At 40.0% G+C, this 16,093-nt stretch overlaps 1 protein-coding gene across 3 annotated transcripts in view; it reads right to left on the bottom strand.

The window, feature by feature from the left end:
• Positions 1 to 16,093, bottom strand: part of nup214 (nucleoporin 214) — a 48,849-nt gene that overhangs the window by 29,473 nt on the left and 3,283 nt on the right. For all 3 annotated transcript variants that reach the window (XR_003929078.1, XM_030065097.1, XM_030065096.1), the window contains exons 4-17: positions 14,425 to 14,623; positions 14,089 to 14,159; positions 13,932 to 13,995; positions 13,251 to 13,354; positions 11,275 to 11,381; positions 11,000 to 11,066; positions 8,941 to 9,067; positions 5,351 to 5,509; positions 3,799 to 4,309; positions 2,817 to 2,941; positions 2,617 to 2,702; positions 1,701 to 1,784; positions 895 to 1,044; positions 98 to 256 (exon numbers count right to left, since the gene is read on the bottom strand). Coding sequence is in view for 2 of the 3 variants with exons in the window: in XM_030065097.1 (XP_029920957.1) it covers positions 98 to 256; positions 895 to 1,044; positions 1,701 to 1,784; positions 2,617 to 2,702; positions 2,817 to 2,941; positions 3,799 to 4,309; positions 5,351 to 5,509; positions 8,941 to 9,067; positions 11,000 to 11,066; positions 11,275 to 11,381; positions 13,251 to 13,354; positions 13,932 to 13,995; positions 14,089 to 14,159; positions 14,425 to 14,623 (2,013 nt within the window). In the remaining variant the exon portion in view is untranslated. The remainder of the gene's footprint in view (positions 1 to 97; positions 257 to 894; positions 1,045 to 1,700; positions 1,785 to 2,616; positions 2,703 to 2,816; positions 2,942 to 3,798; positions 4,310 to 5,350; positions 5,510 to 8,940; positions 9,068 to 10,999; positions 11,067 to 11,274; positions 11,382 to 13,250; positions 13,355 to 13,931; positions 13,996 to 14,088; positions 14,160 to 14,424; positions 14,624 to 16,093) is intronic.

Below are 16,093 nucleotides of genomic sequence, written 5' to 3' on the forward strand. Positions count from 1 at the left end.
AAGACAGGAAGAACAAATCCATCAGTCTCTATCATTCTATGAAAATTTTTGTAAAGTTGTATTGTAATACTACTTTTTTCCCAACACCGTGTTTAACCTTAAGCTGTTCTTCCCTGCGAGGGTCCAGGGGTTTCTTGTGCAGCAGTTGCAGGTATAATCTGTCCTTGCTGAGCTCACTCTGGACCTTTGCCTCCCCTGCCCCAGCAAAGCCCTCCAGTAAGATGGTCCTCAGTGTGCCAATATCACCGTGAAGAGACTGAGGGTCAGAAAGACAAAAGATCTCAAGAGGCTGATGACAAAATAGCAATATTTGTAAGCTAGTCCCTTCAAAAAGATGACTAAACATCTAGTTATAACATTACACAACAATACTAGTTTTTGCATGTTTTTGCCCATTTACTACAAGTCACATATACATTTATTCTTTCATTTCAGTGCACTACAAAAATAAACTTCTGCAGCCTTCAGACTTAATTGAGACAGGTAATTCTTGAGTGAACATGCCATCTGTTTATTTTTGTCAAAATTTTATCTCAGCTTCATTAGCGCAGTTAATAAAATCCTGACGCTGCCGTCCAGTGTTGTAGTGATGTGAAAAAATGTGACACTCTAAACAAACACTCATAATGATGTGGATCAGTACAGTGAAGCTGTGGCAACACTTCCACACAGGAGTTAACTTAAGCTGTGTTATTACATATATTAGGCAGTCAGTCTGTGTTGTCTATGTTCATGCTGCTTTGCGGAGGAATAAAAAAAAGTGGTGCAAAAAAAGTATGGGGCATTCTGAAAACTGGTCAGTAGTGATTGAAGGTATGCCTGTAGTGTAATTAATAGGCTAAAACATGCAAAAACACATTTGCCAATAAATACTTCCCAAAACCACAGTGTTACCTCTGTTGTGTCCTTGATTTCCAAGGTGAAAGCACGGAAGTCCTCTGACTCATTCTTCAGCTGCTCCATCTCCTCACTAGTGCCAACCTTGAAGTCAGCCTTAACGCTTCGAGCTTTGAGATCATCCAGCTCCTTCTGGAGGTGTGCAATCTGGCAACAAGTTAAAAGGAATGTCTTGTAAAATAAATTGTGGTGATATTTTAAAAAAAGGAAGAAAGAAAGAAAGAAAAAACAAAACAGTGTCCAGTCTCATTCGACCATTGGATCTGCATGACATTTCATGACTTTGTTGTGACCTAAACTTGGTTCAAACACATAAATGTAAAATCTAAAATTTCATCATAAAAACTGTTTGACCGAAACACACAAGAATAAGAGATAGTATCCTTAATCTTTAAGTACAATGTGACCAAACAAACCCATGACAGCTCTTGCAGTCTTGTGTCACCCAACACAAAGCTACATTTGTGGAGCCATGTAAGCTATGACATAAGCATCTGTGCGTTATACAGGAGGAACCGACACCAACAGCGCAGACACAGAGGCACTTTGATGCAGAAGTATAAACTGGCCTTTATTTACACTGCATGTAAAATGAGCATTTTATGAGCATAAATATGACTGCAAATAAAAAGAGACCTGCCAACCTTGGGAAAATAATTTGACAAGTTTTTGAATTCCCTATGACTGTATAAATATTCCTTTATATGTATGTATGTGTGTATATATATATATATATATATATATATATATATATATATATATATATATATATATATATATAATTTAATTTTAAGTTCTCACACCTCTTCCAGCAAACCGGCCATGATGGGGTCAGTGTCTTTCTTCTGTTGAAGCTGCTTCTCCAGGGACTTCACACTGAGAGCTGCCTGCAATGATGAGTGAAAAGAGACGTAAAAGTCAGAAACGATATAACCACTTGTATTGCATTCTTGAGATTGTACAGAACAAGCTGCACCCACTGTCGTTTCATTACACCAAGTGCTTTTGCTGCTGGAGCCTAAAATGGACTGGTGTGACTGGCATTCTTGCAGTCTAGGTGTATATTGGCAGACTAAGTTTATTCATGCATCAGAAATAATGTGAGCTACATCACAGAAGTGGTAACGACGCGAGCTAGTTTTGTACACAATAGCAAACAAAGACTCAACCACCTAATATACCTATCCTCCAAGAATTGGCTCTGCATAAAGTCTGGAAGCAAAGCAGGAACGTGACAGCAGACCCAAAAAACGTCCTCCTGTAAAAAACTTTTTTGGACAGGAGACAGTTCATCTCACTTACACTCCAATGATAACTCTGGCTGCACACGATTTGTGTGCCAAATGCGCCTGTAGTGTGGTGGATTGGCACACTGTAGCCACAATGCATCTCAAAGATTCTTCCCAAGTTTTTTGACTGCGGCTGGACAATATAACAATAATTATTTTCCTCGATATAAAAATTCTTCAATAAATTTCAACCGAATTAACTTCTGTGATGGACGCGCAAGTAGCCAATCATGTCGCACGAACAGACAGCAGGCATACAAATGACACACAAACAGCCAATCATGCGGCAGAGATACAGAAAAGTCCAAATGCATGGCTAGTTCTGAGCGAGGGGGGAAGTCTCACCCTAAATGCTGTGTTACTCACCACACCACAACAAATGCTGAGTTGATGTGTGAGCAAGAAACCTTTCCCCAGAAGAAGAGAATACCTGTGGAGTGGGAGCAGGACACTGGGATGCCGAAGAGGGTTTCTGGACTGCAGGTGGTGTGTTGGCATGGACAGGCCGCACTGGAGCTGAGACAACCAAAAATAATCACAAAACATAAAAAGCATAATCGAAAAGCATTACAGGGGTTACAAATGAAAATGTTATCTATGGTACAAGTCGTTGAGGTGTGGCGTTGTTACCTGGCTTGGTGGCTGAGGGCTGAGCGGCGGTGAAACTGCTAGAATCAGAGACGACTGGTTTAGGTGTAGAGGAGCTGAAGGAGAAAGACTGGGTGGGTGGTGCTGGGGTCTCCACTGCTGAGAACCTTAGGGATGACCAGACAGAAAAATAAAAATAAATAAATAAATAAAATAAAAATCAACTTTAAACATCTAATGGTCTAAAAGTTAACAACTTCCATGTATAGCAGTGCTGCATGGGATACAGGCATGGCGCTGAGAAATGGTGCTGACAACGGACTTCTTTAAAGCCCCCTTCCATTGAATTCACAACCTGAGTCATTTTCTCTCTTCCTGAAACAGTTCAGTGGTGTATGATGACCTCTGCTCACAATCAAAAGTCTCATCTCTGCAGGACGTGTAGCCATACCCCTTCCTGTGATTTCAACCAGGCCATGCTATTAAATCATTTGTCTACGTGGTGAAATGGGAGCATACAACTAATCATAAACAGCTGGCCCAAGCTATCCAGTCCGGATTAGCTTGCTTCACATATGTGAGACTTACTGAGTTTACAAGCACCTTAATAGTCAGGTTATTCGCCCTTGTGTGACAGTTACCAGGATTTCTCAATGTAAATGACAAAAGCCGTTTCCATAATTGGGGTAAAGGATTAAGAGAAATCAGCATAATGCAGCTAGATTTGTCCTGGAAAACCATCCATTGTGGTATATATACCCTTAGGCCAATTTCTGAATGGCTTTTTCAGTGTGCGTACGTGAGGGAGGAGAGAGCGAAAAAGGAAACTAGCATGATAAACACAAATGCTATTGGAGGTCTATTAACTGCCTTGTCTCTTGGTTACATTTTGAAGTCGGGCAGGCCCCAGAAAAACAGAGACAGACACAAAACAAAAACAATGCAGGTAAGTGGTTTGTAAATTAACTCAGTGCCCTGGTCAGAGATCACTGTAAGATGCAATAATTCAAAATTAATCACTAACCTCTCATTGAGATTTAGCTTCACAGCAGGTGTGGCACTCTCTGGAGTATCCCTCCGTGCAGAAAGAGGGGGGGCAGCAGAAACACTCTGAGGTGCTGGTGCCGGAGCCGGAGCCGGAGCTGGAGCTGGAGCTGCCTCTGCTGGAGGTTTGATGGAAGGGCCACTGAAAGAAAATGCTGAGGGTGCTGAATGTGTGTCAGCGGGAGGCTTGGAGGCAAAGGAAAAGCTGGAGGAATAGCCTGAACCAAAAATTGTAGGTCCCCCCAGGGAGAAAGCTGGAGTAGCTGAGCTAGAGGTGGAAGTGGAAGGTGGGAGGGAGAAGGAGAAGCCTGACGATGAAAATGATGAAGACATAGAAGCTGTAGTAGCAATGGTGAATGGGGCAGCAGCAGATGAGGCAGCGGGGGGAGGAGGTGTCGAAGAAGCAGCCGAAGTAGGACACAGGGCTGGAAATGCCACTGGGGCAGATGGGAGGGAGGCAGCAGGTTTGAGAGGTGGAGGAGCCGAGGAACCTGTGAACACAAAGAAAAGCTGCTGTCATTACAACCGGGCAAGCATCATCTAAAGGCATGGACTGCCACATCTACGACAAAGAGGACTAGCATTACAGATATGCACAAGCTCAGTTTCTCATAGTGATCTATTCATCTCATGGTCTAATTAAAACAATTAGTGTGTGGTGAAATTTCCAGTGACTTAAGCAGATATGGGGGAAAAAAAAAACCCTTTCTGTACTCTACATTTCTGATCAAATGCATACAGCATCTTCAGCAGAGATTCTCACAGCTAGACTTCTGACACATTTCGAAGGAGCTCGTTGTAAGACCCCTCTCTTAAAGTTTGGTTGGGTATGGGGGTTGGTTTATAGGGCTGCACCTGATTCATAATTCCCAGAGTTGACTCAGAGTCGGCCTTTCAATACTACGAATCAACGCTACATCCATTCCCTACCACAGTCTATTTTTAAGAGAATGTGTCTTGTTTTATTGGCATATATGACCAGTAACTATTTACTAGCATTTGGAAAGTCGGCACTCGTCAACTTTCAGAGAGTCAGCCCTACTGGTTTAATAGTTTGGGGTTAGGGTGAGTCTTTATGTGTAATTTTGAAATAATAAGTTATTTGTTTTCTTATTTTGGGCCCAGCTACACCCCTTGGGCAAACTACATAAAATAAGAGTTTGTCACCTGGAAAAAAAGCGATGAATCCTGACATGACAGACAAACATATACTTTTAGGAACCTAACCCTAACCCTAAAACATTTTCATGTTCAGAGTTGTGAATAAGATGGACCTATCCTTTCTTTTCCATTTTGCTCATTGCTTTGCTTTTCCAAAGATGGCTGATGTACGTTTTCTCTCTGTCCTTCACACTGGAGCTGATTGCTTCCCTATCTTAATTTTCCTTTTGGTCACGTCTGCATGCTTCATGATGCATGAGGTCATGATTAGTCCTGCATGATGGAGGCTCTTGGACCTTCAGTTATGCCTTTCAATGAACAGTTGTGCAGACATCTCAATAACATATTCAAATTATTGTTAGTTTCCATACTTGCTGTGGGCAGTCTCTCTCCTTCCAGGGCCAAAATGCTAGGGGCAGAAACCAGCTGCTTGGTTCCAGGGTTGAGGTTGAGAAGGGAAAATGGGCAGAGTACTCCGTCTGTGGACAGCAGCAGCATGATTGGGGCTGGGGGCAATGTCTTCTCATCAGCTGTGGGCAGGTGGAGAGATGGAATACAATTATGCCAAGGTAAAGTCGACACAAACACATCCATGACAAGAATATTGGTTGAGGTCCACTGTTTCTGCTGTTAATGCCACTCCTGCGTGAAGAGGCTTTCATTTTTTTCTAATTTCCTCACTTTTATCAAGTTATTATTAAGAACAAATAGTTGCGATCAGTATTACTGATACAGGCTCATGATATTTCTGTTTCAACTGATGAATTAATCCTTAAACAATTCTTCAACCACCTTGATCAAAATATGAGAGGGTGTTAATTTTTAATTCATCTAAAAGCCTAATTTCTGTGTCACACAGTCAACCTCCCCTGTGTGTCTTGTCAATTGTTGATGCATTGACTTGGCGGTACCTAATCCAGAGGAGCACTGCAGCCTGTATCTGCAACAGTATCTGGACACTTTAACGAGATGGTAAACCGAAATGTGTGACTTTTCATTAAAGTGGCTGTTATTGTCCTCTGAAACAAACAAACTGAGAATCTGAAGTGCTTTCCACACAGAGAGAGGTCTATCAGTTCATTTTTCCTCAGTCAAATGATTGGTTTTGCTTGGGATTAAAAAGTTACTTCACATGTAAGAGTGGAGCGATCCAGTTACAACACTGGCTCAGTATTTATTTCTCCCATCCCCATTTGATTGACTATTCAACTGCACATGCTATTCTCCACTATGCTCAACAAATGGAGTAAAAGGACTATTAACTCATTAGCACAGCAGGCGGATTATTTTACCAATCTAACGTTGTGCAAGAAGAGTGCGACAACCATTTTAAAATAAATGCAATTACAATTTAAGAGTTTTCAGATCAACTTTACTACTAAAAGCCTTAAAGTGGAAGTTTTTAGAAAAGTGAGCTCTACAGCAATTTTATCTATGAAAGCATCTGAAAAAAAAAAAAAAAAAAAAAAAAAGTTTGCAGCACTAGTAAGAGCCGTAGCTCCATTAGGTCCAACAAGCAAAATATTTTCAGTAACAGTTGGGGGTCTAACCAGAGTCGAGACACCCAGACCTACTGGGATGCATCACCGTAGAAAATGCAGCACTTGATGTCATTTTATTAGTTACTGGTTTTTACGAACTCTTAAATCTTGGTGGATGACAAAGATAGTACCCAAGGATGATACTATATCAGAAAATCCCTATCATTAATGAGATTTACCATCCATTTACAGTTACTGGAGATGAGTGAAACTGGCCAGCACTCAGAAAGTTAACAATTCTGAAGTGAAAATACCAGCACCATTAAATGGTGATCACATTTGCGAATAATGGAGGATGTGGCGCCATCATAATTCTCATTGTTTATGCCTGCTCAAGTTCAAGTTCCTGAGCTGTTTATTACCTAGTAAATAGACAGAGCAATGTGCAACACACTTTGAAATTGGCTGTTTAAGTACAACAGCACGCTTTGCTGCTTGTGCTTCCATAATTGCAATGTGATCACCACATTTGTCTCCTCTGGCCACACTTCCCATGACTAAATTCAGGCTGTGGGAAACACTGAAAAGCAAGTTGTGTTAGCTCATAGCAGTCTATTTACATTACTGTAGGGTGTTCAATCATGTGCCGTGGAGGGCCAGGAGGCTGCAAGTTTTCATTTCAACCAAAAACTGCACCAGGTGATTTCAATGATAACCTCACCTTCCTCTTAAGTCAGACGTATACAAACACAGACAGGAGAGGGCATTACATAGTGCTGATGCACAATAAAACTACATACTATAGTTTCAGCATGTAAGACTGGGCCTTCCACTCATTAGGAACTAATGCTCAACACTCAGCTGCCCTCTAGTGGCACGAGGGGTGCACTACATCATATCACCTCAACATGGCAGATTTTCTTTATGAGCTTGATAACAAAATTCACTTATTATTTATGATCGCACTGAAAGTGATGGCATCAGGATTTCAACCCCAGGGAACATGTCATTACCAAAATGTGCAAAATAGGGCTGAATAATCACGACACACCCAAAATATTAAGAATCTCACTTGGACGTTCACTTGGATGTTACAAGAATTTAATGAAGAGCTGAATGTAATTTTAAAAAATTATAAATTCATTTTATATTTTAAAGAAATGTGTTATTAATATAATGGGACCTTAAAATTTAACTTTAGGAGTGCATCCTATGAAAAAAAAAAAAAAAACATTTTACTGTCACCAAAGACCGATTCAGGAAATTACAATTTCTCAGTATTTTTTTTCTGTTTGACTGGTCACCAGCGACTACATTTTGTATGTATGTATGTATCTGTATATTAACTCCATGTGCTGCAGGTATGAGACAGTTAGGGTAGTAATGGCTTTTATTGTCCTTTACTGTCTAATAATCATAACCTAACTGTAGCACCACACAAACCAACAGAAATTCATAACCAAGCAAACAAACTGGATGGCAAGCACTGTTTGAAAAATTAATATGCAGCAAAGTTTCCCATAAAAAAAAGAACACTACACAGCAGCTAATCTTTTATGGCTATGAAAAATAAAGTTTAAGAGATAGTGAGAAGCACAGAGAGAGAGCACAACGCTGAGAGCGAACAGGAGGGAGAGGCACAAGGTAAAACTCATCAGCATTCTGCAACATGATTGTCTGGGCTTTGTTGTTTGTTGTGGTCCTCTAGGTTGTCTGAGCCATTTTAATGTGCGTGGGTTTTTGCAAATAATTCTTTGCACTCCCTGCTCAGACAGTTTGCCAGAATCCACTTTCACTATCGAATGTCTCACTTCAGATAGAGGTTTGGATTAGATTATAATCATGTCAAAACGTTGCTCAAATTGTAGGTTTTGCTTGCTGGGGGAGGGAGTTCTTTGAGAAAGTGAGGAGAGATGTGACTAGACAGAAACAGCAGCTCTACGTGAATGTCTGGCACACTAGGCCAGTTAAGATAAAACAGTGTACCGAGACGGTACCTTATCACTATTCTTTACACACACTCCAACAGAGCACTGCAGTGGATGCTGTGTGCACAAAGTAACCTGATGGATTTCAGCGGCATCTGATTGTTAAAGGAGTAGTGGGAATAAAATGTATTGAAGCTTAAACAAAAACAACAACAAAAAACACACACAATACTCTAATCAACAGAGCACACTATAGCCAGCTTGTCTTGGAGTTAAGGAAATGTCCAGGCTTTGCAATTTTTTCCCGCCTGCCAGTGGGGCAAATTTTGAGTGAGATCAACCCTGAATTTGGGAGAGTACCGAATCACTTCACTTCACTAGACCTTGATATGGGAGCGCATTTTCTAAACTATCAGGAGGAGGGAGCCATTTTCACTGTATGCAGTTTTTCTGTTCAGTACAGCGGTTTAAACAATAAGCCTCTGTTAAGCAGGTGTAGTTGCACTGCAGAAAACTGGGAAAAAACAGCTACAGTACAAACAATGAACTCACAGATGGAGATCTCATGCTGGCTGGTGTAGTCTATGGCGAGGCCAAGTGGTAGAGTGTCATCGCTGGTCTGGGACACAGGCAGCTCAGCCCTGCTGGCGTCCTCCAGCATCCAAAGCTCCCACAGGTTCTAAATGGGGCAAACATCATTCAGTCATTATAGTATGCATACTTCTGAGTATTTTTCTCCAAATTTAAAGTTAGACCTACACAGCAGTTGAAGACAAAAAGTTTAGCTTAATGTGTCAGTTAAAGTACCCACCAGTTTTATGTAAAACAGCCTTCAGCATTTTAAGAATGTTTTCCACAGTAGGTTTGATTAATTTAAGTTCACTTCAAGGAAAGTGGCTACTGGCTGCACAAAATAATTGTTAAGATGATGTCATACACTAATTTTCACATGAAAGTGTTTGCATTACATTAACACTTTCTCAGTCTGGTTGTTTCAACTGTTTTGCTATGCTGCTATAAGCCTATGCCAATTATATTTTCTTGTGGATTAGAAAAAAGGTTGCCTATTATTAAACTCAACTCATCACTAGGCCCTCCACTTATTCTTCAGTATAAAATATATCAGACTTATTATAAGTATAAGTAAGTATAGCTGGCTGCTATATTCAGGATGAGTTGATCGTGTTTCAGCTAGGCTAGCTGTTACATGGTGCCTATAGGTATCAGAGAGTTCAATTTAATGCTAAGACCGTTTCAAGATAAACTTTGACAAAATTTAAGACTGATTTTTGGTGTGGAAAAAAATCACCTTTTTTCCTATTCAAACAAGCACCGCAGGTAAGATATGTATGGGCTTGGACTGCGGTCAGTTTTAGGTAGAAATAGGTTTGGATATTGACAACACACAATTCAGTAACAATAAATCTTACCAAGACTTTTTTTAAAAACAGAAATTAGAACAGGTTGAGTCCCAAGTTAAGCTCGTTAAGTTGTGGATTTCTCTCTACAGATGCAAAAGTGAATAGTTTAGATTCTTGTATGCATGTAAATGTAGTATTTGACAGTAAGCATAAAGTGAATTTGATTAATCTACAAACAGCATTTTTATTTATTACAACAAGAGTTTTGCACTATTATGCTTGACTAATTTGGACAAAAAGAAATTAAAAGATGGATATGAACTTAAGATAAAATGTTTCCATGAAAAAAATAAGACCTCATCAATTCAATCTGAAGACTATCTAATGACTTTTAAAGGCCTAATACTTATGAAATTGAATATAACACATTTTGAGACTTTTTAAGGACCTGCAGACACCCTGTAGTAATTAGCTCGTGGCTAATGAAGCTTCCATTGTCACTGCAGCAGTGGGAGGAGCAGCTGCCTGGTGTCTCCCTGTTAGTTCAGGTGTTCATCACACACATGGCCGGCCGAGTATGACTGGCTGTGGTTCTTACATCCACCAGTTCCCAGCTGGAAACAACTTTGTGGGTTTCTGCTTTGTCTCTGAATTTGATCAGTCACTGTCAGAGTCCCACTGGGAGGCCTGGCTAATAATCAGTGATGTTTGCTGCAGCTAGCATGACAAACCCCAATCACATCAACTAGTGTACATCAACTAACTAGGCCTGTGCAGTAACCAAAAGTATGTTAAAAATCCCTTTGAAGTGAAATACAAATACTTTTTTCTGCAGTTTTTGCGGGATTTCGGGATATGTATGTTTGCTGGAGATCAATGTAGGTAGGTAGGCACTCTGTCTGCCTGCAGATTAAACAGAGTGGGCTTGATATCTTGGATGTGAAGTAATTTGCACAAACGGAGGGGAGCAGATAGGCCTGTATTATCTATCTTTCTCAGTACTTAAGACACACACAGGCACAAACTATGACTGTTCTGTACGACCTACCTCTCCCTCCTTCCTTTATGCAAATCTACACTGATGTTAGAGTCTACTGCCTCTCTAGAATCCAAACAACAGAAATCCATCATTGTGACAGAAAGCTTTAATTCCTGCCTACAGCCATGATAATGTCTGGATGTGAAGCAAAAGTTTCTAAATGATAAACAGCCAAGGTGCTAAAGATGCAGTTTATCGTGTAATTAGTTACCTTCTCCTCTTGTCTGGCAATGACGCTGACTTCAGTGGAAGCTGCTGATCCCGCAAAAACAACATCCCTGGGTGAAATAAACAAATATTAAAGAAAAGTAAAGTTTACACAAATTAAATATGCCATAAGTGTAAAGCAAACAAAGAGCTGTCAGCAAGAGAACAAGGCAGCACATTCAGTGCTTCACAGTGAACAGAACGAGGGAGAGATGTGTTGTGTACGTGTGCTGCCTTGTGGGTGTTGTCCAACCATGCCTGTGCTGTGATTGTTCTTACCAGTCCTCGATGTGGCTGAGGAAGTAGTGGTGCTGCCTCTCAGTGCAGCTGCCGTACACAAGGTCACCGAAGTTCAGATACTTCAACTCAGTCTTATCGTCCTTTTTCTGTCACAAAAAATGGTTCTTTGTCAAATTCAGAGTCAAGAGCCACTGACAAAAGAAAAGAAGAATGCCGGTGGTGAGAATATTTCAGCTGTTCTACAAGCAAAATCTTTTGACCGTAAAAACGCTGTCATTCTAAACATTCATGGGTATGCCTTCTGAAATCTAAGCATGCCATTTCATTTTCTTCATCACTGTGCATTTAAATCAACAAGTCTTGATGCAAATGCCTAACAGAGCTTATAAGTTATTTAAAACAATGCAATCCTCCCCCATTACATAACTGTTGCCTTTTATTTATTTATTTATTTATTTTTTGATAATGTGCGGTACGGTGCAGACAAAACTGTCAATCAGGAAAGAGGGAGGGTCAATAATGACATCACCAATCAATAGTCTAAAAAACCTCTGGAAAGAGATGAGCCCCTCCTGATCTCAATGTAACTTTAGGATATATAGATATAGATGACTGAAAAACAGGAGTCTCTGTCCACATCCATTAAGCATCAGTCGTGTAAATGTGACTTTGGAAACAATGAAAATCGCCAGTGGTGAAAGTGGGTGGGGCTCAAACTATACTGCCAAATGAAAGCAAGACTTCCTTCCAAGTCCAATGAGCCATATCTCATGCAAATGCATCTTCAGCATCAACACAACAAGAAAACTAATAGCAAACTTTAGTCAGTTTGACAAGCCATTACTGTTGTCAGTGCTGCAGGGGGATCCAATAGATATACAGGATATAAGAGCTCAATGTTACTTAGGGATCAGCAGATTAAAAAAAGATCAAAATAAAGCTAATCAGGGAAAGAAGAGCGGCTTAAATAACATCACTAGTTAATAGGATATTCGTCATCACTCATGTCAGTGTGACTCTGGGAGGCGTAAATAACATCACTAATCAACTGGTGGCAATTTTTTTGCCAGGTTTTATGTGATGGTTTTATTTTATTTCATCATATTTTGTTTTGTTTGCTCTTTTATACTTTTTTTCTAATTTCTATGCATCTTGAGGATTAGGAGACAAAAAACAGACTATCAAAAAAGGTGGAGGGGCTTAAATCACACCTCCAACCCAGAGGACACTCGACTGTGACCTATCACATGCCTCAGACACAATTTTCTGAGTCTGATCAACTGTGAATCACAAAACGTAGGAAAGAGGGGCTTGAATAAAATCTAGTAATCTGAAAACTTGACTCTGGTGGCACAACCAATTAGACAAGACAGGGTAGAGAAGGGGATGATATGCAGCAAAAGGTTCGGGCTAAAGGAAATACTTTGGATCTGTGCATAATTACTTTGTATACTTGTTTGTATATTTGCAAGTTATTTATCTGTTCTAAAATTAATTCTTCGCACCAAATGTGTAAATCCATAATTTACACTCAAAAGCTAAACAGATGTTCTTGGCTTGTACCTCAAGGAGATGAACCTGGTTTATGCAAAGCTACTGAACTATGCCGTGTTACATTTTTCCTGATGATTGTTTTGTTTTCCTTTTACATGAATCATCAAATCTTTTGGTTAGTCTGTTATTGTAAATTATTGCTTACTATTTTGATTGCAGCATAATGCTGCATGTTTAACATTCAGTGTGTTTACAGGCACTTAAGTAATCAGGTTGCTCCCCATGTACAGCAGTTATCAATTCCGGAAATGCGAAGTATGAGAAACCAGGTTTCTATAATTGGGTTATGGGATAAGAGAAACCTACTAGAAACCCACAGAAAGCTGTGAATAAAACAAGTCTGATTATGTCTATCTGTTAGCTGAAGATGATGGATTGCATTTATATAGCCCCAAGGCTTAAAAAATAGCAATAGTTGTTTAGACTAAATTAAGTGGAACTTAGCCGCAGGGTGTACTTACAGGCAGGGAGATCACCACCAAGTCAGGAGGGGTCTCAGGGGACCCGTCTGCAGCAGCATATACCACCGCAAACACATAAGTCCTCAGCCACAGCACATCCAGAACTGTGAGAGAATGTAGGATAGACGGTTATAAAGTTAGGTCCAGAAGTATTTGGACAGTGACACAATATTTATAATTGCCCATGTACACCACCACAGTGGATTTGAAATGGAGTAATTATGACGTGACTGAAGTGCAGACTTTCAGCTTTCATTTAAGGGGATGAACAAAAATATGGCATTAATTGTTCAGGAATCACAGCCAGTTTTATACACTGTCTCCCCATTTTCAAAGGCTCATCAGTAATTGGACAAACTATACATAACATACATAACTATAATTATAAGGATTATATTCAATATTTGGATGGAAATCCTTTGCAGTCTATGACTGCCTGCAGTCTGTAAGCCATGGACAACATCAACGAATTCTGAGTTTCCTCCCTTGAGATGCTCTGCCAAGCCTTTACTGCATATTGTGTCACTGTCCAAATACCTATGGACCTACTACATGAGTTATATGACTCAAGTGAGTGAGAGTGAAAGGTAAATGACATTAGTGTACACCAGAAGAGGACAAGAGCACACAGGGTTGAACATCAAAATCTTATTTTATCCATAAAGTATGTGGCCATGTTACCTTTAACAGGGTTGTCAGAGCTGTAGAAGTTTGGACAGGGAATTTCCTTCTTTTCTTGCAGCGCCTGTTCAACAGAGTCACAGAGTATTCATTATGTCAGGGAGCAACGTATGTTCTATTATTATTATTATTATTATAGTGATGCAGATCCACTTACTGGAGTGTACTGACTGACTGTAGCATTCATTTTTCCAGCAGCCACTTGTTTTCCTTTAGGACTCCAGCAAACTGTGGAAATCAAGAGAAATTAGGTAAATCTGTCACATACTGCAAAATAAACAGAGGCAGTCCTAACTTGATTTTCTTCAAATGCTTTTTGTTACCACACAAAACATGGGTGTTTACTCTAACATGTGACGGGAATAAATGTCCAATATTCAAGAAGGACCTTGTCATACAACCACATTAATTATCTATCCCAAGAGGCAAAATTTTTAAACTTTCAAACACTGAATGTGCCATTTACAAAATGATTACTCTGTTTCCCACTCACTGCATGTGATGCCATGGATGGCAGGTAGCTCAGCCTGCACTGTGACACTGTCAGAAACATCCAGAATCATCATGCTGCCGTCAGACAGACAGGCAGCCAACATGGATGCCTGAACAGGGTTCCACTTCAGGTCCTGCACACATGTGCCTGTTTCCACTGCTGGCTGCAGAGATGTGAAAGGTAACTTCTGCGCTCTCATCTGGATAGGCAGACAAAAAAAAAAAAAAAAAAAAACAGGTTAAGTGCTGAAAATGACAAAATCTGGCAAATAATGAGGATCTTAAAAGTGCTTAATGAGTCATGAAATTGTGATTTGAAAACGAGTATTATCTAAACTGCATGTGGCTGCAAGTTTTCCCCCCCCCAACGATTTATTTTAAATCCGCAGAGTGTATAGTGCAAGCTCATGTTGACTTATTGGTCAATTAGAGGCATCCTTATACAGAAATTCTGCTGCTAACATTTTGTTGAGGTGCACCGCCACAGCAAAAATCTTGCAGCCACTCCATAAATTTAACAGCAACTAAATAGAAATGCTGGCAAAATAGGTAGCAATTATAAAAATAACAAGGTTTGCATTATATGGATTTTGCAGAAACCCCCCCTCCCCCAACTGCTACAACATTTTTATCCCTGCCCCTGTGGACTTTCATAATTTTATGAAATGTTATGATAAACAATCCTGATACACAGACAAGCTGTCCGTTGTGCCCTCTCCCACTTTGAGCAACTGGAACAGCAGCGCATCAAGCACTTGTGCTGTCATGACAAGCAAGTTACAGCATGAGCGAGGCATTTTCTCCCCAGTGACCAGGCACACTGTATGTCTAGAATTTATCTAAATCAATCTCTATGGCTGCACCCACCATGTGCGTATTACATCATGTTTTCTGTTACCGCAGAGACTACTGCTCCCTCAGCTACAGAAATTAAAGGAAAATTTAATATTGTACAATTTTCTCCAAAACTGGTATTAGTTAGGCCTGCACACACTACAAGAGCCCTGAAATTGGCTCTCAGGTGAACACCCCACACACAACTATGACCCTCAGTGATTCTCACTTTTACTGGGTGAAACCTACACACTTCGCACACCATACACTAATGGATGACCATACCCAATCAAAATACAGAAAACAGACTCTAGCTGGTATCTATGTAACATAATAGGCACACTGCCAAAGAAACCGCTGCTTAAGAGTACTGCCTAAGGTCCTAGCTCTTACACCAAACCCTATGGAAGAAAAAGTCCTCATGACATAATTCTGCCTGAGCCACTTGTGTTTTCCGGTATGAACCAAACCTTTCTATAAAGTGCACATCACAGATTATGTTTAGGTTTGTGGTTGTCCATTTTGTTTATGTAAGGAAAATACAGACAGACAGACAGTTCTGGTATTCATGCACAACAAATAAAGACTTACATAGCATAAACTGTGACCCTATCATTGGCCAAATTTGCTTTCCCGGTGAGCGTCTTTTGCATGCTACAATGGAATAATATTTCCTCAAATCAAAATGTAAAATATAGGCTTGCCTTTTTAGCAACTTTATTACTGATAAAGGGTAGAGTTCAGAGAGTAGTATGTGTAATACAAGCAGGCAATAAAGTGTTAGGGCTACAAATCAAATGACTGAATTACAACTAAATTAAACCGCCACTGAGTAG

This window comes from Myripristis murdjan, chromosome 12, assembly GCF_902150065.1.
Source record: "Myripristis murdjan chromosome 12, fMyrMur1.1, whole genome shotgun sequence".
Classification (NCBI taxonomy): Eukaryota; Metazoa; Chordata; class Actinopteri; order Holocentriformes; family Holocentridae; genus Myripristis; species Myripristis murdjan.